The sequence below is a fragment of the Gadus chalcogrammus genome, chromosome 4 (assembly GCF_026213295.1).
Source record: "Gadus chalcogrammus isolate NIFS_2021 chromosome 4, NIFS_Gcha_1.0, whole genome shotgun sequence".
NCBI lineage: Eukaryota > Metazoa > Chordata > Actinopteri > Gadiformes > Gadidae > Gadus > Gadus chalcogrammus.
The window spans coordinates 10,295,922-10,322,082 of NC_079415.1; the positions used below are offsets into that span (position 1 = coordinate 10,295,922).

The following is a 26,161-nucleotide window of genomic DNA, read 5'->3' on the forward strand; positions in this document are numbered from 1 at the left end:
GTTTCCAACCGTGACTAAACGTAATAATCATGTTCTATATTATCTGAACATTCTTCCCCGCAACACATTTACAGAAGGTTTAAACCACCTATAAACTGACTTTGTTATAGAATCCTTGACATGCGCATTTCTCAGTGAAAACCCTCATACACAAACATTGACGTGTGAACCGTCGGTTCATAAGCATCCAATCCAGTGAGTCAGCAGATCATTTGATCAATAAACAGACGCAGCTACAGAGTCAACACAAACAGATAAAGGTTTGCTCTCTTGTTATGAACACTCTCAGTTCTTCATTGAGCTTCAGAAAAACAGTTTTTTCAGCCTTAAGCCAATAGATAGAGCCAAATACTTTTGTCTAACTACTGACAGCAATTAGTAACAATTCCTTGTATTCACATTACTTTGAGCATTCCTGAACGTGCCCCAGCACACAACGGTGCACAAAGGCGGTCTAGTGTAGGCATATTTTTAGACATTTATTTAACATTTATATAGCTGACGCTTCCCCCCCCCCCAACCCCCCATTATTTTATTTAGTAAAAAAGAAGATGTGTGTGTGTGTGTGTGTGTGTGTGTGTGTGTGTGTGTGTGTGTGTGTGTGTGTGTGTGTGTGTGTGTGTGTGTGTGTGTGTGCGTGTGTGTGTGTGTGTGTGTGTGTGTGTGTGTGTGTGTGTGTGTGTGTGTGTGTGTGTGTGTGTGCGTGTGTGTTCGTGAACGGGTGCATGTTAATGTTGTATTCTCTTATCCACCCTCCAATGCTTCTTCGTTTAACCGGTTCCACGAGGAATTTGTGTAATATTTTTCCTTGGCCAATAGGGCGCGCACCTGCCATTATGAACCCTTGATTTGCATAAACCGCCCAGGCGAACCGCCCTAACTTGTCCCTTTGCGGGATCCGTCAGTTGCTCAGGAAAGCGCCGCCTGTGTGAGAACGAAGCTTGCAGCTGATGTAGCCTACTACTATAGCAAAGATGGAGAGTGACACCACTATCAGGAGACTAAAAGGACTCGGGACGCCCAATAGTGTATCGCAAGTAAATAACGTTTCGCGGAGTTCACACGGGGGTAACGGTTACAACAGCGACCCGAAGAAGAAGCCCGAAGTGAATCTGTTCTTGCTACGAGAAGGAGTCGGAGCTTCCTTAGTGTTTGTGTTTATTTTGGTGCTATGGGTACTCGTGCATTTGTCACTACAGCAGCTCGTCATTGGGAAGTCGTCTGGTGAATTCAACGCAGTAAGGGCCAGGTGAGTTTGTTTAGCTTTTTGTTTTTCTCAACTTCTTATTAGTGCAGTTGGTGGACCGCTAACCTTTCCTCTAGTTCATGAGTGTACAATGCACACCCTCTAGAAACGCACCATTTCCCCCTCCTTTCAAGGTAACTGTGAAGCCAGGTGTTATACACGCTGTATTGCTGTCAGAACTTGGTACAGGAAGGACCTCTGACTAGGCACAACTCTATTTTGGACCTCTAGTTACGATCACCAGTTCTATCCCTCTGGGGGAAAGGCGGTTTAAGTGACTTGAATAACAAGTTATAACAAAGCAATAAATACTGTCAGTGAAACACACTTGAAGAAGTGCTTTTTTTTGTTCAGAGAGAATAGGATCACGTCGCTATTCTGCGTGTAGCCCTAATAAGGGCGTGCGGGAAATGACATAATGTAAAAGAGAAACGCATCTGAAGGATGCATTGTGTTACAGCTTACCAACCCATTTTTATTTCCTTTATCTTATTCTATTGTATATTGTATTGCTTTGATCAGTCAATGAACGGCGACCACACCTCCAAAAACGGGATGCAAAGTCTACATGTTCAACAGTAAACAATGCTTGAAATATGTATACGGGATGATGACCAATATCTTTACACATCACACTGCCTAAATTATGTCAAAGATCTTTGTTGAGTCTTTGAGTAACAGGGTAGACCTAATATGGTATAACAATCCCAGTCAACTGGTTAGTTAGCATGTAATATATTATGCCGTCCAATATTCAGGGGAAATGTGGTATATCAGTAAAGATAGCAATATATTCCAATTGATCAAATATTTTAAGGGAAACAGTCTGTAGTCCTAATGTAAACTCAAACTTAATTCAATGGGATATCTAGTACATTTTGAAGCAAATCCTCTATGATGTCCAGATAGACAACCTATTTATTGACATAGACGGACATAGTAATGTCTGTCAAAAGTAGTGACAGGGACTGAATGACAATGCATTATAGTATAAATGATTATAAATATAGGGAAGCAGGAAAATACCTGAATTGCTTCTAAATGAATCGCTGCTGCAACCTATCGAGGAAGTTGCAGGTTGGTTCAGGTTTTTCATTGTCGAAGTGTATTGTTATTTCAGGATGTTCTGCAAAACTAGAAAAATATATTTTTAATGAAATGAAAGAAAGCGAAAAACTAAAGTACAGACTCATTTAATGTGACTCATGCTTCTTCTTTTTTCGTGTGTGTGTGTGTGTGTGTGTGTGTGTGTGTGTGTGTGTGTGTGTGTGTGTGTGTGTGTGTGTGTGTGTGTGTGTGTGTGTGTGTGTGTGTGTGTGTGTGTGTGTGTGTGTGTGTGTGTGTGTGTGGGTGGTGCACACGCTTCTATCACAAATGTCCCGCATTTCAACTATACTAAATAACAGTTACAGAGACAAATCCCATGAGCGATCATATAAACTCTTTCATGCCAAAGCAATGTTCCATTAAAGAGGTTACATTATGCCACCAGGTGTATGTCTGATGATGAGCCATTACAAGCCATTCAAAAATCTGCCTTTTGCTGGGTTTTAGTGTGATTACAAGTGCGAGTGACACCCTAGATGTATGATAGATGGATAAGCAGCATCTGTTACGGTCCACAGGGTAGGCTGGTAGGCTGACCTATCCAGCACACATCTAGGTTAACACGCCCACTTGTGATGTGACTCAAACACAGGAAAAGGCTGATTTTTAAAATGGCTTGTCATGGCCAATCCCACTCACACCTAGTGGCATAATATCACCCCTTTAAGTCCATGTTAATGACCTATGCGTCCTCCACCACCACCTCCACCTCCACCAAACCCCCTCAACCCCCCGGCCCCAGGCGGCACCTGGAAAGCATCACCAGCGTGGGCCCGCGGCCGGTGGGAAGCCCGGAGAACGAGGTGCTGACGGTGGCCTACCTGCTGGAGCAGATCAAGCACATCCAGGCGGAGGTGGCGGCGGCGGGGAACCCCCACCGCCTCAGCGTGGACGTGCAGCGGCCCACCGGCTCCTTCTCCATCGACTTCCTCGGGGGCTTCACCAGCTTCTACGACCGCGTCACCAACGTGGCCGTCAAGCTGGAGCCCGAGGCCGGGGCGTCGCATCTCATGCTGGCCAACTGCCACTTCGACACGGTGGCCAACAGTCCAGGTACAGAGGGAGAGCCTCGAGGCGAGACTTGGGCCGTGAGCCATTGTGGATGGTTGGGTTTCGGGTTTGGTTTTGTTGTCCTCCGGAGAGGGATTTCGACGACACCCCTTGTGCATGTCATAGAACAATCAACGAAGGGGTTGAAAATTGACTGGCCAACGTGTATGCTTACCTGCCAGAGCGATATAATCTACCGGGGCAAACAATTGTGTGTTCTATTTGTTCAAACCGCCAAATCGATCCGCCATTGGCTGGCGGCAGGTGTTCATTCAGTTTGGGAGTTTGTCAAGGGCAGTGGTGGCACAGCGCACGATGCACTACGATTCAGACTACGCTTCTAGTCCAGGGTTGTCGGGAAGGGTGTCGGAGGTCGGACCCCCAACCGAGAGGTGCTCGGGCCAATCTAACCCCCACCTGCTCTTAATTGACATGTATCTCTAAAGAAATGCAAAGTCATATTGGATAAAGCGCCTGGTAAATAGTGAATAATATCATGATAATAAATCTGATTATTATTCATATAAACAGGTAAACAAAGTCTAATATTTGTTTGCGGTATGTGGCCAATGTCAGAGTCTGAGTGATCTTTTATGTTGTTAATGCTGAACTTGTGTGACTTTGGAGCCACCATGAATGTCTGCTAGTCTTCAGCCACAGACATCTGCAGAAGGTTTGTGCCGTGATATAAACCACCCTATTATTTTCAACCACTTAAGAGTAGGGATCACATGAAGACGACAAATTAACCACCACAGTTTATTGGTGAACCGTTATGTGAAGCGGTGCATTGAAATCCCCTGTAAATATTCACTGTGGCGTTCAAGGAATTGGTCCTTCACAATGCACTGGTTGACCTGTACTCAGACTGGCAAAGGGTTTTTATATCACTCGCTTAATGAACGGGCAGGGATGATGTCTGGAAGACGTGCCGCTGAATATTCATCAGAGCACATGAATATGTCTGTGCTTTTTAAATCCTTCCGTTCTTTTTCACCATAAGGATTTACAGTCGAATGATGCAAATGTGATGACATGGAGAAAAGCGAAGGGGGTAAAAAAGAAGAGATTCCCCTCCCCTGCATTCATTGGGGTGCATGGATACCCCATGATGATGGGTTAGCCTCAAAAGGTCACACTTCAATATCTGCATCGCTCTCTCTTTTGAGCATTAAGTGGCGATGACAAGAGGCTGGCACGGCGTCCCCACATTCACCGAGCAGGGCCCCCTTCGTCCACTGCCCCAAACGCTCCGATCTATAAAGCCAAAACGCATGACTCCTTCGTCTGAGGTTTAGTCTTCGTCTCCTCCTCCTTCTCAGAACTCCATGCTCTTTCTTCTTCTCTCCTTCTTCCTCTCTGCGAATCACGTCACGCCAATCCGCTAATCTCATGCTATCACATGCCTCCCCCCCCATCAGCAACTTTCAATCGGCCTTCCATAGTATTAAGAGGCAATATGTGAAGTGGTATCCCTTTTCCTCTTCCTCTTTTTTTCCCCCCTTCATGTCGGAGGTCAAGTTGAATACATGTCGGATAAATGTTGCCGAAAGAGGAACTATGTGTCGGTGTCCTGCGGTCAGCCGTCTGGCCGGCTTGCTCATGGTCGATCTATCATTTATTAAATCATGTGATACGATGAAAGGGTGGGATAGATTACCCCCCACCTCAGAGTTCAAAATGTGGTGGTGATGGCCAATGGGATTGCTGCTGAAGCTTGCGGGTAGTGTGAAACCTAAAATCAGGCGAGATTTGGAGGATGTGGGTTTGTCTGCAAACTGCATCTAAAACATCACATGGGAGAGAAAACAGAAGCCATACTTATACAGGAATCCCTGTATAAGTATGAATCTCTTAAAGGGCAAGTAGCCGTCCTGACTGAACCGTTGCTGTAGCTTCATATGCTTATAAGCTTGTATATGCCCAATTATACCATAATCCCTAAAAACTGCAGAGGTTAATTTACCGAATAGGCAAATGCGTCACATTAATATCTATCCATAGTACTAAATGGTTGCAGTAATGTTCATTCATGGTATTGGTATGAAAACAAATACAGTTTTGGGAGGCGCCTTGTTGGTCATGGTCTCAGTGTTGTTTGTGACACTAGTTTTTGTGTTTGTCATTCTGTGGTTGTAGGGGCCAGCGACGACGCTGTGAGTTGTGCGGTCATGCTGGAGGTGCTCCACTCCCTGGCCAACCTGTCCACTCCCCTACGCCACGGGGTGGTGTTCCTCTTCAACGGGGCCGAGGAGAACGTGCTGCAGGTGACATAGAGCAAGGGGGAACACCGAGGGTTAAACCGCGTGAAGTACGGGCAAGGAAAGCAGATGATGTCCCTACCAATGCAATTAAACAGCAAATTGTGACTAAATTGTGACGTTTTCTACCCAATTATCGTAAACGCATTAAGAAGAGCATGCAGGAAAGATGACTTATATTGATGTTTAATGCACACTAAACTTTCCCTCAGATTATTTTACTACAAGTGCAAATCTGAATGGGCCGTGTTATGGTTAAAAGTCAGATCAGCATTCACAGGGATGAGGGCATGTTTCATTCGAGCACTGCTAGGTGTTATGTTCTGCTCGTTCGATCAGGTTCTCAGCTGTCAGGTTGAACAATGAGACTGCTTGGTGGTTTATGACTCCGGCACGAATCAGCATTCAAAAAAAGTTGCTTAGCTGTTCGCCATTCGACACCGCAATAGATGCAGTTGTGGTTTGGGAGGTGCTTCCATATGGCGATTGTCAGCCAATATATGTAATGCATACATCTCATTGACAAAGCATTTGTTAGCTTGACCCTGTAGCAAAACGAAGCATAAAATGGAACTAAAAAGTTGTACACAGAACAAGTCATAATGAGAGCACCATTATGAAACTCGTGGTCTTGTGGCTAGAAAAACTCCCAAAACTGCTTGATCGCTGTTCACGGTTTGTTCCCTCTTGTTAAGGTTCTTTGTATAAAAAATAAAAAACTCCTACTCATTTATGATCCTGTTGGCTAATAAGTGAACTGCAGCCCGCTCAAGCCTGCGCATTCAGAGACCTAGGAGTGCGAGACCACAGCCATCATAGACTAATGTTAGTTATTTTCATAGTTATTAGTTACAAAGAGACAATGGGAGTGGATAAAATGCCAATAAAATGGACCCATTCAAAAGTTTGGATAAAATTGATGTTTTTTGCTATTAGACGTCACTCTTATTTCCTGGCAAAAATGTCCCGGTTCAAACATAAGATAAAATCAGCCCAGAGGCTCTTCAATGCAACGAAGAGCAACGGGAAAGGAGTTACATTTTGTATCTTGGCAATTTAAAGCCTGACTGCATGTAAAACTACGACGTATATTAAACTGCTCTCCACTGCTCCGTCCTCCCATCTCCCAGGCCAGCCATGGCTTCATCACCCAGCATCCCTGGGCCAAGCAGGTACGCGCCTTCATCAACCTGGAGGCTGCAGGAGTCGGTGGCAAGGAGGTTGTCTTCCAGACAGGTGTGTGTGTGTGTGTGTGTGTGTGTGTGTGTGTGTGTGTGTGTGTGTGTGTGTGTGTGTGTGTGTGTGTGTGTGTGTGTGTGTGTGTGTGTGTGTGTGTGTGTGTGTGTGTGTGTGTGTGTGTGTGTGTGGGCATAATGCGGCTGTAATACATGCATTATAGGTATTTCATTGTTTGTCTTAGGTTGATGATAAACCCGGGCTTCATTTGTATGGGTTTCCCATGCCTTTCTCAGAACGCTATCTGCCCGTCAATCTCATTTGTTTCCGGACCCGTAAATCATTTACTTTCCCCGGCCGTTCAAATGACCATTCGACCATGCGAAGCGGACCTCAACGTTGACGTGACGTCACCAGCACAATATTGTCAAACAAACGGGGTCTTCTGGGGTTCCTTTCCCCCAGGTCCGGAGAATCCCTGGCTGGTGCAGGCCTACGTGCACGCGGCCATGCACCCCTTTGCCTCGGTGGTGGGCCAGGAGGTCTTCCAGAGTGGCATCATCCCCTCGGACACAGACTTCCGCATCTACAGGGACTTTGGCAACATCCCAGGTGGGAGCGCAGGGGTGTTAGAGAGGGATTCAAAAGGATTGGGTCAGCAAGTATAGGATGTTAACAGAGTGGTTTTTTTCTGTCGTTGCATGCATTAAGTACAAGGGCGTGAGTCTGGCTCTCTGTCTCGCTGCACACTTTGTATCAATATATTTGACTTGCTCTCTGTCTCTGTCTCTCTCTCTGTCTCTCTGTCTCGCTCTCCATCTCTTTCTCTCTTTTTCGCTCTCGCTCTGTCTCTCACTCTCGCTCTCTACCTCTTTCTCTCTCTGTCTCTCTGTCTCTCTACCCCCTCCAGGCATAGACCTGGCCTTCATCGAGAACGGCTTCATCTACCACACCAATTACGACACCGCAGACAGGATCCTGACCGACTCCATACAGAGAGCTGGTAGGCCCCCCCCCCCCGTCAGCCAATCACGTGAATCCTTGCATTTCTGACCAGCTGAGCTCTAATGCCTTCGCTTATTCCGATATTATGTCATCCCGACATCATGTAGACGCTTATTAAGATACTTTGTGGACACACTTTTCAAGGTTCTTCTAAGCTTTAGCTTCATTGTTGTGATGTGAGGTCGACCAACGGATCTGGATTTAGAAGGTGGACACTGGGGGGGGGGAGGAGGTTATTTCCTGTCACCCACACATCCTCAGGAATACAAACATGTTGCTTACATCTGCCCTGCTCTGTCCTCCCCTCCCGCTTCCCGCTCAGTCCCCTCAGCACTCTGCCCCGTCGCATTACTCATCTGGGAGCCGAAGGGGCAAACACACACGCGCTTCCACAGCGCCGCGCGTCGCGTGTGTAGTCTGCGACATTGACGCACCAATCTGTTCAGTGGGCGGCGCCACACGAGGCAACGTTTTCTTTCAACCCGGTACTCCCCTGGCAACCAGTTGCCTCCGCCTCACCCTCCACCTCACCCTCCACCTCACCCGCCAAGAGAGGAAACGGGTGGAGCAGACAACCAAACATGGGTGTGGTCACGAGCGGGGGGGTTATTGTGTTATGCTGGCAGAGAGGAAGCAGGACAGGTTTAATATCTGTGTATATGGGGTGGGCCTTAATAATATTACTAAATAAGACCTGCCTTGGCTTGGAAATATAGGGGAATTTAAGTGCAGTGCAGTTGTTATGTTCTTGAGTTGCAGCATCGTGTATGATATGAAAGGATGTGATAAATATTTGGCCTGTTAAGCCCTTTGAGACTGTAATGGTGATTAAGGGCTATACAAATACAATTGAATTGAATATAATACGACCACATGACCGTCACCGTGGCCATCAGACCTCGTAGATCCTGTTTTTAAAAGCTATCTTTATTTATTTATTTATTTATTTATTTATTTATTTATTTATTTATTTATTTATTTATTTATTTATTTATGTCATGCTCTTTCTCTTTTCGCTCACTTTGTTTGAATTGCAACCCATTTCCCCCCTGTTCTAGGGATTAATAACACTTACTGCAGCATCATTTTACATGGGAACACCAATATCAGGGCAGGATGGCGTGGAGCTGCATGTTATTCAGAACGAATCTGATCCGACGGGCGCATTACCCTGAGTCTAGCGGGAGCACAGCAGTGGTCCATGGGGGCTGGGCGCGTTCTGCTGGGTCACTGCCGGCTGGAGCCTTCACCGCTGAGAGCTGAACGGACTGGGCTGGGGGGGGGTGGACAATGGGCCTCTGTCCTGGCTGTGTGTGTTGGCGCATGTGAAATGTGATTGTGTGAGCAGCACACCAATATGCAGGCGACTAAACCATCGCAGTAGACCACTAGGAGGAACTCGCCCGCAGTTCAGGACCCGTGTGCGGTTTCAGCCGCTGTCGTTCTTGTGATTGTAATAACAGAACAACAGTTTCTGCTCCTCCTTCATCGCCTTGAGTGTCGAAACTGTTTTGAATCCGGAGTTACCTTTCTCCCTTCGTCTCGTGACTGTACTATAGCAAACAGGCGCGTCTGTAAATACATAACCGGCTGATAAAAGGGTAGCTCTAGGTGGAGGGTTATACGCCATAGTGTGAATACACCCTGAGCGCTATGGTTATTCATAACTCTGCAGCAGGTATTTCCCTACGGGGGGGGGGCGGTAATGTAAGAGGCAAATAGGGGGATTCTGGAGGACCGCCAGCTCCCCGGGACCACAAGACGGGGGCTGTACCCTCTCTTGTTTAATTATAACCCTTCTATGAGTCGTCGTCCCCTCATGGCGTTAGCACCCCAGGGTGCGCCCCCCCCCCCCCCCCCCCCCCCTCTGCCTTCCTTTGGTCAAACCCGTTTTGTTTTTCTTCTCCGCCTGGGTTGTTTTAGTGTCGATGGCGGTGACCCGGGACCGACTGCTGTGTTCACCACAGCCACAGAATAGGCAAATCCACAGCTTCTGATAAGCCCTGTTGTCCGAGGAGTCTCCTATCCAGCTCTAATGGCGGGGTTTTCACTAATCCGAGCGGGGGGTTTTGATAGACAAAGCTGTGGTATTTGCATTGAGACTATTGTATTCGCAGCTCGATCGAAGCGGTTCCCTGATTGGATCTTGTCGTTTTTTGTTTAATTCACCGAGGCTAAACGGTAATCTGTTGTGCGAGCGCGCACAGAACTGTAACCTGATAGGTGTTTGAGCGGCCGCGGGCTCCAACGGCCCTCACCTTGTACTCACCTTGACGTCTCACCCTGCCAATATTAACAAAGCCCATAACATCAACAGCGTATGTTATGGGCTCCGCGGCCCCTGTAACCCTGTCTTTTGTTTTCCCCCTTCCTCTCGTCCCCCAGGCGATAACATTCTGGCGGTGCTGAAGCACCTGGTGATGTCGGAGGAGCTGGGCGACTCCTCGCAGTATCGCCATGGCAACATGGTGTTCTTCGACCTGCTCGGCATGGTGGTGGTCGCCTACCCTGCCCGCGTCGGCACCATCCTCAACTACGTGGTCGCCGTGGCGACCTTCCTCTACCTGGCCAAGAAGGCGGCGCGGCCGGGGAGCGGCGGTACGCCACCGTTTCGGTTCCTTTGTTCTCGCGCTGGTTCTCTCGTTTGTTCTTTCGTTCTTTCTTTGTTTTTTCCCTTTCTTTCTTTCTTTCTCTCTCACTTAATTTATTCAGAGTCTCAATCTGAGTTACAGTGCTGTTCTATATTACACATAACTCTTCTATACCATACTGTGTTATACTATACCATACGCTGCATCATTCCAGACCATACTATAGTATATTATCGCATTGTATGCCGCAGTTTCTTTTGACTTTTTTTTTTTTTTTTCATCGTATTTTATATAAAATAACATCCAACAGTCCTCATTCTTTATTGGACACATCCATTATATTTATCATACAGATATTTAAGATATATTTCAAATTAGAACCTTTTTTTTGTTTCTCCATCGTTTCTGTGAATCGCAGAAAAACCGTAGTAAGCGGTTTGAACTCTGTGAACTCACAGCCCCCCCTCCCCCCTCTGGCAGGCGGCCGCTACGTGCGTCGGCTGGCGTGTGCGGCCGGCCTGACGGTGCTGAGCTGGCTGGTGACGCTGCTGTCGGTGCTGGTGGTGGCCCTGCTGGTCACGCTGCTGGGCCGCTCCATGTTCTGGTACCAACACTTCTACGCCGCCGTGTGCCTGTACGGCCCCGTGGCCGCCGGCTCCATGGTGCTGGTGCACACCCTGGCCAAGAACCTCTACTACGGCGTGAGTTACCGTGTGTGTGTGTGTGTGTGCGTGTGTGCGTGCGTGTGTGCGTGTGTGCGTGTGTGTGTGTGTGTGTGTGTGTGTGCGCGGTGTAGAAGAATTGCACACCAGTTGGGCGTGCAAACTTTACATGCACAACATTTGTATGCACAAGCTTACACTTTTTCACTGCACTTTCAGTTTTCAGACAGACACTGACTGACTGACTGACCGACTGAATAGCTGTTGGTCTGAATGTCTGACTGACTCAGGTCTTTGGGTTGCGAGTTCGAGTCCCTGCTTTACTTTGCTAATCCTAGATCGAAAGTAGGGCGTCACAGCAGAAAGAACATGGCAGTAAGAAGAATTAAAAATACTTAAAGCAATTAAAATGGGATTGAAAACGACATAAAAATATGTTGCCAATAAATCTGTATACACAATAAGAGCAGTGGAAGTGTAGATTACACTAGGTATGGACAAATAGAGTTCTAAGGAATTATCCAACGGTTTGAGGGGAACAAAACACAAAGACGTGCCTTGTTTAATTTAACCTACACGTTGGCCCCATGCCGATGCCTTCGGTCGTAAATGCAAGAGCCTGTTAATATTTAGCTTATCCCTACAGTTTTGTCTAATACTATACTTATATGACATCCATCATATAAGTCATAGTAGCAGTGGCTGACACACGAGCACATGTGTGAAACACGACCACCACAGAGACCTGTTTAAAAAAGCTCTTCCTGTTCGGGGTCGCTTCGGCATCCTGTGCCTCGAGGCGGCTTCGGTGGCTGGGGTTAAACAGCTTCCCCGAGCTCCCCTAGGGCCGAACCAGGCAGGAGCAGAATGGGAAACACCGTCCAGAGACTGAATATCATCCCACTCTGGAGGCAGCCCACTGTAGCGCTGTTACCTTTTTCCTCTGAGAACGCCATGGAATGTGCACGCATGTGGTGCATCTTAAACCACACCCGGCTCTCTATATTCCTTCTAAGCCTTCACTTTCAGCCCCCTGCAGGTCACCGAGGCCGCACTCGCTCAAGATATTGAGCTGCTTCCCCAGTTTAGAAAAAGTAGGGAAGTTGTTTTTTATTTCCACGTGCCGGGGGACTGATTCATGGGCTGGCGTGAGCAGCAGCAAGCCTTGCATCTTTTTTTTAAGATTAAAGGTCACTGGATCCACTTCCTCCACCACGGTTAATGTGCAACAGCAGCTCTTTGTACATGGTGATGCTATCGGTGGACGGAATACAATGGGAACAGTATATCATCTTAGACACGCTCTGCTGATTGGCCCAGGAATCGTTTGCGACATACACACTCCCGCCGAAAATGTGTTGGTTGAAGGTGGTGGGGTTTGCCGTCAGACCGGTTGGGGGTTGGGGGGGGGGGGGGGGGGTGCAAACAACATTGTCAAATAACAAATAAATCAAGAACAGTGAAAGAATTTGGGCAATTTTTACTATAAAAATAAATAGTAAAGTACATTGTCAAAATAACAACTGAAACAAGAGAATTTGTGCCATTTAAACATTATATATATATATATATATATATATATATATATATATATATATATATATATATATATACCGGTTTATGATATTCAAACAAAAGTTTTTAAATTTTTATATATATTTTTGACGAAGTAAAGGCGTGTGTGCTTAGTGTGCTGCTTAGGGCCTAAGTAACACACTAAGCACACATGCCTTTACTTCGTCAGAAATATAGTAAAATAATAATCGTATTATTTTTATATATTTTTGAGCATGAAGTAAAGGCGTGTGTGCTTAGGGCGTTGCTTAGGCAGCCGCCTAAGCTGTAAAGTGCTGTGTGAAACCCTGACATTTGCTGCCGTTTGGTTTATTGTTTTAAAATCACTTTGTTTAATGTTATTTGGTCCTTGAGTCCACAGCCACGTCATTGTGGTGGGCTGTGTTCTTAATCTCAATAGCTTGTTTAAAAGATAAGCAATACATGGGCTTCTTACTAATACTCATTCTTCTAGTTCTTTTCGATAATGAATTGCTGCATGTGTGACATTCCCCAGGTAAATAAAATCGGTGGCGCGGGATTAGGGACTCGGTAACACTCAAGGTCTTGCTTTACAGCGTCAAAGCCTTGTCTTCCCTGTGGCGGTTCTGCACTCGTACGTTGCGTCGAGCTCTGTGAAACCCAGGGAGACGGTACAACCTGTGGAGCCGGGCCCCGTTTTGGAGGCGTCGTGACCGACCGACTTCATTCAATAAAAACAAACAGTCTTATCAGGTTTCCGTAGCTCCCCCGCTATTGTGTTCCTGCTCGGAGAGGCTCCTGGGTCGTTATTGGCAACCATACGTTTTGATTAGGCGCGGATGGGAAAAGCGGCAGATTACCCCAGGGTCATTTAAGGGTTGGGATTCCTCTTTGCTCTTTTCGTAGACCATGAAAGTCGGACACTCTGCAGACATTCTAAGCAACGTCGTTTCGAAGACTATGGGCTTGTTATTGGTTGCTTTCTGTAGCGATAAAACAAAATAAATGATTTAGGAATGAAGTACTGTGTGTCGAAACGAAACAACATTTATTTGTTGTGATGGATTACCAGCGGGGGGGGGGGGGGGGGGGGGGGTGGTGTGTGTGTGTGTGTGTGTGTGTGTGTGTGTGTGTGTGTGTGTGTGTGTGTGTGTGTGTGTGTGTGTGTGTGTGTGTGTGTGTGTGTGTGTGTGTGTGTGTGTGTGTGTGTGTGTGTGTGTGTGTGTGGTGAACTGAATAACCTGAAGTCATGTGTCCCCAGCGGATTATTTTTTTCCAACCACACGAGTGGTTTCTGAACATTTCTCAGGGGTGGCCTGGATTAATTGACTGCATTGAAAACACAAAGAGAACTAAACTTATAAACTTGTTATCAGCTTCTTTTTTTGCCACTGATTAGTCTTTTGTAGGTCAATTTATATATCCGGTTGTACAGTTATCTGTGGTAAATGCAAATGTGAAGATAGACACTAGCAGTTGGATTTCAGTGGAAAAAATGCTAACTGTTGAACTACCCCAACTGACTTTTGTCTCTTCAAATTGTTCTACAACCAGGACTCAATTCACGGTCATACCATCCAGTAAAGTACATCCTTAAAGTATATGAATAGGGCTAGGAGAGAGTTGTACTACAGTAAACCCCGCAATCAAAATAAGTCTACCGTAACCTAGGCTGATACACTTCTCTAAACTTCGTCTCTCATGAGGAACACCATGGCAGCAACACAACAATGTCTCTGTAGAGTGACAAATCGTTTCACAACGAATTAGTAAACAATGACCAACAAACCGTAACTACCAACACAATAACTGACAACACAATGTGCCTACGCTCCCAAAATGGAGGTGGTCATTGCCATGTGACGTTGTGATGTACAAGCCCTGTTAGGGCGTGGACTGTGTTTACTGACTTGGTTTATAACTGACCAGTTTTAAGGGTTTTGTGATGCAGGTCAGTTTGTATTGTTGGCCTACAGCAGTCCGTTAAGTGATTTTACATGATGACTTTACAAGTGGAGCTAATCAATTCTACTACTACTGCATTTGAATCCTCCTACTACAACATTAAAGTCCTACTAATCTAGTACTACTGATATCACAACTACTACTACAACATTTTAGTCCTACTACCACTTCCACTACAACTACATTATTCTCCTACCTCTAACATTTGAATGTATGTAATACTTTGAAATGATTTTGTGCGGAATAGAACAATGAGTGTGTGTGTGTGCTACTAAACGACCACATGGCCTCGTCTCCTCCCTGTTGTCGCCGCTTCAGGGGGTGCGCCTGGTGGAGCTGGCCGAGCTCTACTTCGACGTGAGCCTGCTCCTGTGGTGCTGCAGCCTGGTGCTGTTCACCCTGCAGGGCCTGTGCTCCGCCTACGTGCCCCTGCTCATGGTGGCCTTCCCCCTGGTCGCCAAGATCCTCCTGGCCAGCGAGTTCAAACACCGAGGTGAGGAGGGCGGGCGTCGGAAGCAGAGCCAACGCCCGCGGTGGAAACTGGAAGCCTGTGTGGCCTTGACGCCCCCCCCCCCCCCAGCGCCAGATTTCCATGACACCTTCCCTTAAGGGATAACCAAACCCCCTGACCCCCCCCCCCCAAACAACAACACACTTTCCAGTCGGCTGTCGACGGCCCTTTCAGGTCCGTTTCTATAAGCGGAGGGCAGGTGTGTCGCATCGACACTTAATCACCACGGGGACCATGGAACCCCATCAGCCAATCACAGGTCATGCATGCAGTAGCAGGTGTTAGGTCACCCATAGAGGGAGCCCTCTAATCCAACCCGTTCCACAAGAGGCGTCGGGTTCCTCTCCCTTCTGCTTTAGAGGAACCGGGCCCCATTATTATGCTTCCCATCGCTCCCTAGAGAGCGATGGGAGAGATTTCTCTAGAGAGAATGGGTGTTGCCCTGAAGTCTACAATAAAAGGGTTGCATTTTAAACTTGCAGTTTAAACAAGTTTTTAAAGATGCGCACAGCATGGGAAACGCTTTCTCTAAGGTCACAAACGACCTGCGTATTGCGAACACAGAAAATGCTTAGACTCACTGTTTCTTTCACCTCTACTGCTGCTACTGCTGCTGGGACTAGGACACGGACCACTGCCAAGTCTCACCTCGGGTCTCTCCTCCGCAGGCGCCTCGGCTAAATACTGTGTGCTGTACCTGCTGGGGCTGGCCCTGCCCTACGTCCACTTCATGTTCCTCATCTGGGTGGTGTTCGAGATCTTCACCCCCATCCTGGGGCGCAGCGGCACCGAGATCCCCCCCGAGCTGGTGCTGTCCACCCTGGTCACCCTGGCCACCATCTTCCTCTCCTCCTTCTTCGTGAGTGTGTGTGTGTGTGTGTGGGGGTGGGGGGGGGTAGTGAGGGGCGGGCTGGTGTATGTGTAGGGCAGCAGGGCAGGAGGTTGATTCATGTAGGGTTAAACCCCCTGTGTGTGTGTGTGTGTGTGTGTGTGTGTGTGTGTGTGTGTGTGTGTGTGTGTGTGTGTGTGTGTGTGTGTGTGTGTGTGTGTGTGTGTGTGTGTGTGTGTGTGTGTGTGTGTGTGTTGTCTGTGTGACCCCCAGCTGCACTTTATCTACCTGGTGCGCAGCACCCGCTGGGTGCTGTCGGCCCTGGGCTCTCTGTTCGTGCTGGTGTTCCTGCTGATGTGGGCCGGCCTGTTCTTCCCCTACTCCAGCAACCCTGACTCCCCGCGGCCCAAACGGGTCTTCGTGCAGGTGGGGAACCTTCACCCATCACACGCACAAACACACGCAGGCCGACGCACGCGCCATGAGGGGAAATGGATTTTATTCACTGCAATGTACTAAATCGTCATTTTATCTCAATAACGACATCGATATAATATATGTAACATATCATTTTTGGGTAATCAAAAGAGGAAATAATTTACCCATAATCTTAAACCTGTTTTATAATCCTGTGAATGATTTTAAGTTGTTTATGTAACGTATGTCAGTCAATCTGTTATCTGCTAACAAAACAGTTCTGCTGATACAAGACATAGCGCTACAATATAAATAAATAAATGATGCCTCTTTGCACCATGTACGGCACTTTGGCCAGTGAAAACTGTTTTTAAATGTGCCTTATAAATACATTTTACTTACTTACTTACTTATTTACAATTGATACAGAAGAATCTCTACCGATAGACTCTCTATCATCTCGATCATATATATATAAATATATGTATATATATGTGTGCATATTATAATTTATCATTATACTAAATAACTTCCATTTTCCTCTTCACCCTCTGCTTCTTCCTCATTCATCATCATCATCCTCATCCTCTTCTCGTTCTTCCTCCTTCATCTCCTTCCTCCCTCCTCTCCCTCCTCCTCCTCCCCCCCTTCTCGCCCCCCCCCCGCAGCACACCACCCGTACCTTCCACGACCTGGCGGGCCGGGTGGAGAGCCGTGACTCGGGGCTGTGGGTGAACAGCTTCGACTACACGGCCATGCAGTACGTCACGCCGCTCATCCCCGAGCTCAACGACACGGCGCGCACCGTCTGCCGCCCGGACCACCCCTTCTGCGGATACCCCTGGTTCCTGCCCGTCAAGTTCCTCAGCAAGTCAGTGGGCCGGGGAAGGGGGGGGGGGGGGTTTGAATTCTGTTTGGGTATTGTTTGATCGACGTGAAGGGCGCTGTGATTGGTGGGATTTAAGAGGCTTAAGAAGAGAGAGTGGAAGCAGGAGGCAGCAGGATTTATAAAGTACGCAACGGAACAAAAACATTTCCTCTCTGCTCCCTCCCTCACTACTCCCTCCCTCACTACTCCCTCCCTCTCTACTCCCTCCCTCTCTCCTCCCTCACTACTCCCTCCCTCTCTCCTCCCTCCCTCTCTCCTCCCTCCCTCTGTACTCCCTCTAAGATGAACTCCTCGACCCAATCAGGGAGGAGTTGTCCAGATGGGTCAGAGAGCAGCATAAGATCCAAGTTGTAACACAGAGTCAACCAGAACAGATCCTTCACAGATCAGTTCACTTACTAATAGCTGTGGCATTTCTAACAAATCAAATGATGATCGCTCTTAGTTTCCACCTACAGCCCCTTTTAATGAAATGCTTTGCACGTGATTACGTGTCTGAAGATGTGATTCAACTTGAGTTGAATCAAATAAAAAACAACATTTAATGCTCACATAATATTCACAAATGTCCAATTATTTCTTGCACATTTAGATGAAGATTGGTCATTTAGCATGTTTAAGGACGCATTACGCGGTCTTTGGTTCATGGGTCCCTTCCAAAGGGAGTCGGTGTATATACTGAACGTGGCGAAAACCGAGCAGTGTACGACGGTGTCCCCGTGCTCTGTCGTCATGGCGACCCCTGTGCCCTCTCCGTCTCACCCCGTGCCCTGCGCTCCCGTCTCTCCTGTCCCCCAGGAAGAACTGGTACCTGCCGGCCCCGGAGGTGTCGCCCAGCATCCCGGTAGACTTCACCCTGGTGTCCAAAGAGGAGACAGTGTGGGGCACCGTCAAGCTGACCTTCAGCGTCACAGGTCAGTGGACACCGTCACACCTGACAGTAATCAAGGATTACATGATTAAATGTCGCAATTAAAATAAAATACTAGACGCCCGACGCAGTAAGACAAATCACAATAAAGCGTCAACTGGACATGTACAGTTTGTGGTTAAATAGTCCTTAATCGTGCTTTTGTGATAGTTCACGGTGATTTGGGATTCCAGTTGAAGGTGATCCTGTAGCTTACGCCATGATGAGGGTGCAAAAGACTTTCACCAAACGTCATGTGGGTCCGAGGAACGTTAACATAGTTAAACTGCTAGACCCAGTGATACGAGGGCTGTTTGTTGTAGGGGCATGTAGAGAACACAAACAAGGGGTCCATCAATGGGGGTTCACAAATGTTGGGGTTTCTGTCAGCAGGGGTACTGTAGCGTGCGCCAGAGGTGGAGGGACCTCCGTCAGCGGGGGGGGGGGCGAGGGGAAGACGCCCTGTAGACCCCTCCCCCAGAGGCGCCCTCATTGGACGAACACAGCTGTCACTCACGACACTAGCTAGGCTCCCGCCCCTCTTATGTAGCAGACTAAACCGGCGGAGATAACGCACCGTTGCCACGGAGACGCCTGTGTGCACTTCAGGGTCGGGCCGTTTGATAAGGTCCCCTGGGAACATAGGGCCATCGTTGTTGTGTCTTATCCTAACCCCGCCCTCCCCCTCCCCCTCCCCCCACAGGCCCCAGCCACATGACCCTGTACCTGCTGCCCCACCCGGGGGCCCGCCTGGTCTCCTGGTCCCTGGGGGACGGGACCCCCCCGTTCGACGTGAGCGGGGAGTACTTTGTGTTCTACTCCCACGGTCTGGACGCGCCCGCCTGGGGCTTCTGGATAGAAATACAGGTGCACACACACACGCACGCACACACACACACACACACACACACACACACACACACACACACACACACACACACACACACACACACACACACACACACACACACACACACACACACACACACACACACACACACACACACACACATGCAGCCACATGTACACGGACGTGCACAACACATGCAGAGGCACACACACCCAAACAGGCTCAGTGACTGACTGACTGGTCCCCCTGTTTCCTGGCATATTTTTGTTATCTAATAGTGTGGCTGAAGCAGGGGGTTCACTTACACTTTAAATCAGCTTGACGGAATAGACAGAAACCGACCGAGCAAAATGACATGAAGATTGCAATGGCCTTCACGGAGCAACATTTCCTGATGCTTACCTCACACCTTGATATCCCCTTTATAACGCCATGAGAAGTAAACAACTCATTTCTGTTGTGCCTCCCTTCAACCAATGTGTCTCCTCTGTCTCTCTGTCTCTCTGTCTGTCTCTGTCTCTGTCTCTGTCTCTTCCCCCCCCCCAGCCGTCCAAGGAGCCGGACCCCTCGGGCCCCGGGGGTGTGGTCTCGGTGGCCGTCTCCTCCCACTACTTCTTCGGGCCCGACCAGCGCACGGAGCAGATGGACGCCCTGCTGCGGCGCTTCCCCTCCTGGGCCTTCCCCTCGTCCTGGGTCAGCACCTACACCATGTACCGCTACTGAGGGCCCAACACGACTAAAGGAGGCTGGGGGCTGGGGGAGGGGCCGGTGGAAGGGGGTTATGGGCTTATCACCGGAACACTGAAGAAAACCCGCAAAAATAACGCCTGCACACTCACACACACACACAGACACATGTACACACAGAAACAGAAACATATTCACACACACACACACACACACACACAGTTGGACATGCTTCTAGCCTGTGTGAGAGACCCCCCCCCCCCCCCCCCCCCATCCAACCACTGTGTCAATAGCGCTTGTAAGCTAACCGCTATCCGAGGGGTAAGACGCTCTGACCTAGGCCTGATATTCAACCGACGGACCAACTGAAGTCAACGGCGCCCCCTCTCTCGCTGCCGGCGGTCGCTCTTGTACGGCAAAAGTTTACCGGGTGAGGGGAACACGTGAATTAATGGGAATCTGTGATTTTTGGTTTTCTACCCTGTATGGCCTTTGGCACTTTAGCTTCTACCTTTTTTTTCCCTTGCCCCATTTCCTCGTTCTCTCTTGCCAACTCCTACCTGCTTCTCCTTGCTCTAACACTCGGTCCGTGACTCTTATTGTGGAGGAGCGTAGGGAAGACGTGCATCACTGGAAGATACTGTTAGGGAGCAAGCAAAATGCAGCTTCTTTTTTAAATTTGCTTTTGAGTTTTAAGTTGTTTTGTTTTCACCCTGTAATCTCAAACTTGCATAATCGGGGTAGCAGGTGCTATCTTCAGTTTTGACTCATCTTGACCGTCTTAAATTTATCCGAAGATAGATAGTTATCTTTCCAATGTTTTTTTAACAGTTAGCGGTGCCAATGGATGTCTATGAGGAAGGTAGCAACATGGGTGACTCATACTGATAGGCTGTTATTGATGTTCAAAAGCAAGGTGGACTTCTCCTAAATGAATTGAAAAGGCCTGTGTGCGTTCTGAAGAAATGCAACGATTATCTCTGGCCCTGTCCATACTTGAATTTGCAACACTTGCACTATAACCTCATTAAGTTTGACCTACTTGATCCATTTGTGAGTTAGGGATGGTGGTTAACCTCTTGCATCTCTTTAATTGTTGATTAGGCTTTAGGTTTGTCTCTCTGAATGCACCAACAACCAACTCAATTTTTGAAATTAATGATAAAGATTGCTTAAATGTAACTCTTGGCATATGTGGAGAAGGATTCGTTTAATTCAATTTTAAATAGTCAATATGTTTTTAGTTGCAACCTAACGTGTTTTTTTAATTAAGGGTTGCTGTGATGGTTATAATTATATGTATATAATAATTTGGATATCGATTAGAAAAACCTGGAAACAAACACTTTTCGGAATTTCATTTTGAGACCCATATTTCTCATCACTTATAAATGAAAGAGATATTATATAAAAGACAAGACAAATTGTCTTTAGACTTTTTACACAAGTCTATATATCCAATATCACAAGAAAAATTGTGTTAATGAAAGCCATTCGTTTAATCTAGGATTTTGAAAAGAAGAATAGGCTTTCCCTAAGAATATCTGGTGGAAACTCTTAAATGTCTAATATTAAATTATGTGGTATGCAACAATATTAGTTCTACACACAAATTCTTAAAAGCCTGTCGCAAATTGAATTACATTGCTTGTATTACAATGCACATTATTCAATGTTTACAATTATCACATTGGTTTTAATGTGTAGTTCCGTCTTTGAGTTAGTAACTCTGAATGTGGTCCCACACCAGCAAATACAACCTCAGCCACAGTGCATTTCAAAACGATGCACCGTGGTGTAAAAATATACTATTCTATTTTTCTAACTATGTACACTAAAGTGTATTTGTGTTTTTATTTTAATGACTTCTAACACGCCTCAAAATAGCCTACAAATACTAGGGTTGTTACGTCCAAAATAATCTTTAGGTTATGTTATGCTGTACATTCGAAAATAACTAACTATTACAATTCTGTTTTAATTTAATCTTTTCTCATACTAATTTAGAATTTAAAAAAAATGTCATGTGTTACCAAGTTGTTTGTTGGTGCCGCAAAAGACATCTTATAGCGTATCACTGTAGCAAACAGCCATCTATTTCATTTCAAAACCACTCTCCGTTATCAACACATCCCACAGATTTATACTGTAAAAGCAGCAGCATTAATGAATAATTTATTTTTTAAATCTTTGCTAATTTTACCGAAAACACGTCACATGCGGGTCCACAGAGGTTCGCCAGGGCTATACGATGTAGGATAAACCACCATCTGTTCAGCAGTTTGCCGTCTAAATAAACTAGTATAGTGATCTTTAATTTATCTCTGGTCCTTCGATTGCAGACTGGATTAAACCATGTTTTTTTTTTAATTGCTGTTCTATATGTTTTTCTGATTTCCGTGTATTTACCCACGCATTTAGCAGAAACTATCAGAATCATTCATGCATTAGGGGGGAAAGTAAATGTTTAGGTGGTGGTGTTCTACTTTTTTTCATGGGTTTAAAAAGAAAGAAAGTTGAAAAGACGATTATCCACAAGACCGCTCTCTTGGAATTCTTCTAAATCCCATATTGTTTGGCTGACAAATAGACCCCGCGTTCTAAATCTGTCATAGCTAACATTTCCATCGCTTTCATTGTCACTCAGAAACCAAATCTATGCAACACAAAGTGTCTGTCCCTCTCAATGTAGGTCAGCACAGTGTGTGTAAGCACCGATACAAAACCCACAATGGAGACTCTTGTCAAATGTTGTATGCCAACTAAATGTGAAACCTACAGGGTGGGTGTCATTTATGTGATGCCCTGTGATTGATGTTGATTTTTGGCAGCCTTAAAATCGTACGCGTCCTCAAACAAACTAATGTTTACGCTCGTGACGTGGACCACCTCTCAACAAGTCTTACTGCAAGCAAGTGCCGCATTGTACAGCTTTCCGTTTCGATTTTTTTATTTGTTGCGTATGTTTTATTTGGGTAGGGAATGATGGTGTCTATCTTGGCTCTTTGCTAGGTGCATTGCAGTCTGTGAATGGAAGAGGAGTGACTGCTCTGCTTGGGTTGAATGCTATGTTTTAACTGCAGTTTATTTAATGTGAGCCCATCTTTTCAGGATGGGTGATTCAGTTCAATAGTTGTCCGTTCAACAATTGTGCGAAAGCATCAAAATCATTAACGTTATGTTTTTTTCTCAATCAAAGTTGATCAGCAATGAATGCATTTTGTATATAAGCTGCTGTCACTAATCACATTCCACATCTTCCCATTCAAGAAAGAATTAACTTTTGCTTATTAAAAATGTTAAACCACTGTGAGCAATTTGAAGAGCTTTCATAGTGTTTCTTTCTTATAAGATTTCAGAAAATTGAAGATCTGGGCAATATTTATGTCTCACGGCTTTCTGTCTTGTTCTTGGGCTGTACCCCAGTCTATTGCTGTAGCACCATTCATCTGCCGAGCAATGCCTGCATGACTAACATTACGCCTCTCAACCTCCAAACCTCGCAAGAATTTGCACTAAGTCTAAAATAAATCGTACAAAGGTGTGACAAACTTTGTAGGATTTTCTGACTAAATACGGGCTATAAGAATACATTTTGATGGCAACATATTTAAGATGTGAATTAAGAGGACACTTGAATGATGTGAATTTCAAAAGGTGCAATCATCTCCCTGAACGGGATAGCCGTGGTTCATGACAAAACTTACTAGGTTATCATTGTTGAATGCTGTTATGTAAACGGGGACATGCATGTATTTTTCCAAAGATGGTCATCATACTTTGGAGTCATTTGGGGAAACAGCCTGCAGTTAAAGCTAGGGTAGGCAATTTGGAGGATCAGCCAGAGTAAAATAGTTTTTGAAAGTATCCAACTGAAAAAAGCCCACCCCTCCCTTCAGGCCTACTTCCAAAGCCACACCCCAAAACAGGCTACCAGCTCGCTAGCTCTTGGAAATAGCTCTGCCTCGCCTTTTGGAAGGATCCATCATCCAATCATTCCTTTCGGCCAAATTAAATAATTGGCCAGGCTTATTACAGACCTAAACAACCACAAATATTGGATTATTTTCTCTTGTTATTTATTGAATTTCTTTCGCGATGTTTAGAGGATTTCAATCAATTTAATAATGCTTCTAAACTAAATTTCCCCCTAGCGTTAAAAGTAATAGATAAAAAAAAACAGCTTTTAAAATGGAAAATAAATAGCATTGTTTGGCTCTTCTGCAGTTAGCATGTTTATTTATCAGACGTAGCACAAAGATGTACTCTTGCTGAATCTAGCCTTAATAACTTAATAAGTATCTGGATTTAAAGACTAGTAAGCAGTCTAATATAAATCCTAGTTTTCCCACTAAATCAGGGGTCTCAAACTAAACTTACTTGGGGGCCACTGGAGGTAGAGCCGCACTAACACTAAACTTTGATGTCAAGTAGGGGGCCACAAAATATCATCCCGCGGGCCTCAATTGGCCCCCGGGCCGCGAGTTTGAGACCCCTGCACTAAATAGACAAACTGATGTAAACTAAAGCCATTTACAGTAGCCGAGAGGTTATACTGTGAAATAACTCATCCGATGTTTTCACTTTTATAAAAATAAGCTGCTTGACTGTTTGGCTTTGGGATATGTAAATAAAAATGTTCTGAATACTGTACTGATTGCACTCCCACGGTAACTAGTCGATTTCATCCACTTTTAATGCATTTGTTTAATGTCTTTAAACTTTCAGCTCTGCCTAATTTCTTTTTTTAACAATATACTGTAAGTTAAATTGAAGCTTCAAGGTTTTATAACCAATTGTTTGATTTATCATTTAATAAATTGAGATTTTTTTGGCAGGTGTATCTCGCTGTGTCCTCTGAGTCATATGGTTGAATGGAATGGATGAAGTCATATTGACGTATAGATCAAGATAACGCAAAAAAATGAAGTCAATACAGCTAAGTGTTTTTAAAAATAATTTATTGGTCTATATACAAGGGGAAAAGAGTAGAAAAACCGAACGGGAGTAGAAAAGGCAATTGTACAATAGAGCATCTTTACACTGCATTGTTGATGTCTAGTATTACTGACCAAAGTGTCTATTCTGAGTCACAAAATAGGCAATTTTAAAACTGTACAAAGGAGTTCACCGCCGAAAGAATGCTTCAAGAGTTTGACTTGGGAGTACCTCTCCCTCTACGGCTCCGGCCACAGAGGGCGTCAGTCCTTACAAACTGTCCTGCAGAGAGGAGAACAGGCAGTCTCTGAAAATATTCATTTCCTTAGGAAATGGTCACGTACGATGCCAGTTAGGTGTTCTAGTGAGGGGGGACGCAAACGAGGGGGGGAGGGACTGAGGTGCGTGATGTAAGCGCTTGAACCAAGCAACTAGCTACAACAAAAGGCCTCGGAAATTTTACTCTTTGGATCACCGATTTCTCGTCGTTCGAGTTCCGCCAACTCAACTGTACAGTAAAACAGCCCAGCATCGATAGAGACCTTTAACGTAGGCGTCCCACAGACGCATGACGCAACCGTAGCCTTGATGAAAACTACATGAGAATCAGCAATACTGGAAGTTTTGCGCTCAGGGCAGGAAATCGCAAACCAAGAGCCAAGAAAGTCATATGGATGCAGGAAAGCGAACAACTATTCTATAGTACATCATACCTTGTGTTGTTCCTGGAACAAAAAAAACATTAAAGAAGAAAACTAATTTTGGTCTGCGAGTGAAAAGTGACAAAGATTTGACCAGACAGTTAAAATAAGTAAAATCTAATAAAAGCAGGATGAAATGAAAGAAAATAAAGCAGGGTGTAACATTTCAAACGATTGCACAATATAATACTGACGTATTTGCGACGAGACTTCTGCTTTTTGCTCAGAAAGATGATATTGATCCTTAATTGTCTTCAAGGAGAGGGTTACCTTAATCAACCAGTCATAAACGCAAACTGATCATCATCATCACAAGGATTTCCTGCTGGGCATCAATTCATTGACTCTATCACCCATCAGAAATAATACCAATAAATAATACAATTAATAATGACTCAATGTTAAAATATCAATTCCACGTGAGCTTACCTCACCACGACAAATGATGGTTCAAAACTCAATACATATATGGAACATCAATTTCAAACACACAAATTTGAAAACGTGTTTGTGGGGACACAGCCATTGGGCCTCATAAGCATTTTCAAACACACACACATCTGAACGTGATTATGGGGACCAACCCAGAGGGCCCGATAAGCATATAGTCAATAGCAATACACTTTCATAATTATTGTATGTTATAATGGGAAACCGCAAATTTTGCTGTTACAATGAAAGCCATCACAGATTTCTGGTCTCATAATTTCATAATTCTGAAAGTTCTTGGATGCCCGGTAGTTTTCCTCTGAAATAGATATCATATGCTGTGATTGGTTGAGCCTCCAGAAGAGGGCGTCAGTCACAATTCTTCTTCTACGAAGTGGGTA

At 45.7% G+C, this 26,161-nt stretch overlaps 1 protein-coding gene across 1 annotated transcript; it reads left to right on the forward strand.

Annotated features, from left to right (window-relative positions):
* Positions 1 to 902: 902 nt before the first annotated feature.
* On the forward strand, positions 903 to 24,834 carry LOC130381106 (endoplasmic reticulum metallopeptidase 1). Its single transcript, XM_056588542.1, has 15 exons — positions 903 to 1,249; positions 3,096 to 3,406; positions 5,543 to 5,670; positions 6,795 to 6,900; positions 7,306 to 7,452; positions 7,751 to 7,843; positions 10,231 to 10,443; positions 10,917 to 11,137; positions 14,918 to 15,092; positions 15,779 to 15,969; positions 16,213 to 16,365; positions 17,025 to 17,227; positions 18,044 to 18,159; positions 18,859 to 19,022; positions 19,552 to 24,834. Exons 1-15 carry the CDS (start codon positions 975 to 977, stop codon positions 19,726 to 19,728), a joined length of 2,673 nt encoding a protein of 890 aa, XP_056444517.1. The 5' UTR covers positions 903 to 974; the 3' UTR covers positions 19,729 to 24,834.
* The last annotated feature ends 1,327 nt before the right edge of the window (positions 24,835 to 26,161 follow it).